Below are 3805 nucleotides of genomic sequence, written 5' to 3'. Positions count from 1 at the left end.
CACCCCTCATCCTCGCCTGTGCATGGAGGGGGAGCTCTAAGGTCCTCCCCCCAGATTCTCGCTCCGTGGTGCCGACCCACCTGCCAGCTCTCCCCCGCCCGGCCCCGCCTCACACGTGCGGTAGAGGGAGGAGGAAGGAACCAGCTTAACCGTGGGGGGGGGGGGGGAGGGGGGACGAGGGGAAGCAAGTCAGAGCCTCGGAGAGCCAAACTTCTCAGCAGCCCCGGAGCCGGAGTGGGAGTGGGGGAAGCGCAGCAGCCGAAAGCCCTGATTCCCGGGAGCCTCCCACCCCGCCCCTCGGCGAGGAGGGCGCGGAGACTCCGTTGGGGGAGGAGGAGGAGGAGGCCGGGAGGCTGCGAGGGGGGAGACAAACCCTGCCCACTCGGCTCGGAGCCCGGAGCGGCCGCGGAAGTCGGAGGCCGGCGCGCAGGGCGAGGAGGGCACCGGGGGCGGGGGGCTCCGCTCCCCGCCTGACCCCTCTCCCCCCGGCCAGGAAAAGTGACGGCTCCGGGGACTCTAGAGCCAGCGGACGGACCGACCGCGATCGCCAGCCGCGCGGGGTCAAGGACTTGCCCCGGCCGCCCCCTCCCCGCCCCCAGGCGCTCCGAACTCACTGCTGAGCGCGGCGGCCCGGGCGCTGTATGCGGGGGCGGCAGCGATGGCAGCAGCGATGGCCCCGCGCGCCGCACAGCCGGAGCAAAGGGGGCCGCTCCTGCCGGGGCTGCTGCTGGTGGCGGCGGCGCTGAGCCGGCCCGCCGCGCCCTGCCCCTTCCAGTGCTACTGCTTCGGCGGCCCCAAGCTGCTGTTGCGCTGCGCGTCGGGCGCCGAGCTCCGGCAGCCGCCGCGGGACGTGCCGCCCGACGCGCGCAACCTCACCATCGTGGGCGCCAACCTGACGGTGCTGCGCGCGGCCGCCTTCGCCGGCGGGGACGCGGACCCCGGGGAGGCGGCGGCGGGGGAGGCGGCGGCGGCGGGCGGCGTGCGCCTGCCGCTGCTGAGCGCGCTGCGCCTCACGCACAACAACATCGAGGTGGTGGAGGACGGCGCCTTCGACGGGCTGCCCAGCCTGACGGCGCTCGACCTGAGCCACAACCCGCTGCGCGCCCTGGGCGGCGGCGCCTTCCGCGGGCTGCCCGCGCTGCGCTCGCTGCAGCTCAACCACGCGCTGGCGCGGGGCGGCCCCACGCTGCTGGCCGCGCTGGACACGGCGCTCGCCCCGCTGGACGAGCTGCGCCTCCTGGGCCTGGCGGGCAACGCGCTGAGCCGCCTGCCGCCCGCCGCGCTGCGCCGGCCGCGCCTGGAGCAGCTGGACGCGCGCCTCAACGCGCTGGCGGGCCTGGGCCCCGACGAGCTGCGCGCGCTCGAGCGCGATGGCGGCCTCCCCGCGCCGCGCCTGCTGCTCGCCGACAACCCCCTGCGCTGCGGCTGTGCCGCGCGCCCCCTGCTGGCCTGGCTGCGCAACGCCACGGAGCGCGTACCCGACGCGCGGCGGCTGCGCTGCGCCTCCCCGCGGGCGCTGCAGGACCGGCCTTTCCTGGACCTGGACGAGGCGCGGCTGCGCTGCGCCCACGGCGACGCCGAGGGTCGCGGAGACGAAGTGGAGCTCGCCGGCCCGGAGCTGGAAGCCTCCTACGTCTTCTTCGGGCTGGTGCTGGCGCTCATCGGCCTCATCTTCCTCATGGTGCTCTACCTAAACCGCCGCGGCATCCAGCGCTGGATGCGCAACTTGCGCGAGGCCTGCCGGGACCAGATGGAGGGCTACCACTACCGCTACGAGCAGGACGCCGACCCGCGCCGCGCGCCCGCCCCGGCCGCCCCCGCCGGCTCCCGCGCCACCTCCCCGGGCTCGGGGCTCTGAGTGGTGCCCCTTGGGGCTTGGCGGCTGACCCTGCCGGTTGAGGACTTTCCTGCCATTACCCGGCCTGAAGCCATGGGTATGAGACACCCGCCAGTTGGGGGCTTCGAGACTTGCCCCTGACCGGCCTGAGACCTCTGGATTATGGCCGTCCCCGCCCCCCCGCCCCCCACGCCGACCCGGAGGCCCCAAGCTGGTACCCTCCTCTCCCCAGCCTCTGAGAGCCCTGGCCAGGCCATCCAAGACCAAGAGACACCCCTTATTGATTCCAGACACCGTACCTGCCCATCCCAGGCTCTGACACATCCCTCCCCGAACCACCCCCAAAGCACCGTCCCCCTTTCGAGGCTTGCCAGGAAACTTTGTCCTTCAGTGCGAAAGCCCTGAGACTGCTTCCACCCCCCTGTGCTTTGAGGCTTGATCTCTCAGTGGGAAACGTCACCCTAGACATCACTGGCTCCCAACTCCAGCCTGGAGACCTCAACTCCCTTCCCAGGGCTCAGGGACCCTCATATCCTATTCTGCTCTCAAGCAGAGCACCCCTCTGTAGGCTTTTGTGGACTTTGAGCCTTTTTTCTCATCCCAGGGCTCTGAGCTCTCCCACCCTGCAGACACCCACATCCTAGGGCTCTGAGGGTTGTGCACCCTCCCCCCATTTGGGGGTGGGTGTATTTCATACTGCCCACCACCCCAGCTCTGGCTCAGGCTCTTCCCTTCCTTGGCCCAGGCTTGGGGCTCAGCTCCATCAGTCTCCCATCCCAGGGACAGTCACACCCTGTTATAGCCTTAGTATGGAACCGATCCTCAGCCTTTTTCACCGGGGCTCTGATCCCCCAGTACTCAGTGCTTGTCCCTAATCTCAAGACTCTCACCTCTTCACCCTGATCGGACTTTAATCCACCTGCCCAAGTCTTAGGCTCTCTATCCCCACCACACCCATCGCTTGCACTCACTTGGTCAGGATCCAGTGAGAAATCCACTCCTGGGGTGTGCCCACCCACCCCCCTTTTCTCCTAGGATGAGCTCCCCAGCCCTGCAAGACAGGTGCAGGTGCCAAGCATCCCCCAACTATATTGGCAGATCCCCAGGGGGAAGGAGAGAGTCCTAGGGGTTCAGAGTAGTTGGTTGGGCCTCAGAACCAGGGTCACCTGTACATGGTGGCCTCAGAGAGCAGTAAGGGAGGAGGCTCTGAAGGGCTGGGAGCTGCAGCCCCCAAGCTCTTTTCCACCCATGTGACTCTTCTCCCCTGGGGATCCCTTGTCCCCATGTCCCCCTCCACCAGGCCTTTTGGCCTCAAAAGGGAGGCCAAAGATGAGGGGCCTCATCTCTTGTCTCAGGCACAAGCCATCCTGTTTAGGGTCAGAGCCTCAGTGCCCTGCCTTCTGCATGATCCCAAAGCACAATTGGTGAGTGGGGAGGGGGCTGCCTCTCCCTGACTCCCATCCCCTAGGTCAAGCAGAATGGCTGGCCTGTGCTGCCTCTGCACACAGGAAGTCCCATAACCCGCTCCCCCCAACCCCAACTCCTTCAACACATTGGCTTGAGGTCTGCCTTCCCGCCCCCACCCAAGACACCTGGATCTCCCTTGGGCAGTTTTCTATAAAGTCTGCAATAATCTCAAATACTCTGCTCTTGTAAGTGGTGCCGTGTCGTTCCTGCTGACCTTGGGGCATTGAAAGTGGTGGGAGGGGACACTTGGGAGGGTGTTTTGGACCTCCCTGAGTGAGGCAGCGACTTTTGATGTCTTCTTCTGGCGACCTATGGGAGAAGAAATAGGCTCTGACTACGTGTGGCAGGTTTGAGGTGAGACATATGGAAGGACTTTCTGCTGGGATTGCCTCGCTCTCCAAACCGGCCTGCCTTTAATCCTCTGAGAGGGGGCTATCCATAGCCAGGCTGCAATCTATACGCACTCTACATCCTCTTACCTTGTCATTCCTCATCGCTGAG

At 66.9% G+C, this 3805-nt stretch overlaps 1 protein-coding gene across 1 annotated transcript; it reads left to right on the top strand.

The window, feature by feature from the left end:
- The first annotated feature begins 200 nt into the window (after positions 1-200).
- TPBGL (trophoblast glycoprotein like) lies at positions 201-3493 on the top strand. The gene has a single exon (XM_038568621.1). The coding sequence runs from the start codon at positions 659-661 to the stop codon at positions 1856-1858; it is 1200 nt and encodes a 399-aa protein (XP_038424549.1). The 5' UTR covers positions 201-658; the 3' UTR covers positions 1859-3493.
- Positions 3494-3805: the final 312 nt, after the last annotated feature.

Source organism: Canis lupus, chromosome 21 (genome assembly GCF_011100685.1).
Source record: "Canis lupus familiaris isolate Mischka breed German Shepherd chromosome 21, alternate assembly UU_Cfam_GSD_1.0, whole genome shotgun sequence".
Lineage (NCBI taxonomy): Eukaryota > Metazoa > Chordata > Mammalia > Carnivora > Canidae > Canis > Canis lupus.
Note: the sequence above shows the minus strand (reverse complement) of the source record. Positions and strands in the feature narration are given on the sequence as shown.

Excerpts from the sequence above, each read along its gene's own strand:
- TPBGL (XM_038568621.1), top strand. The coding sequence starts at position 659 with ATGGCAGCAGCGATGGCCCCGCGCGCCGCACAGCCGGAGCAAAGGGGG.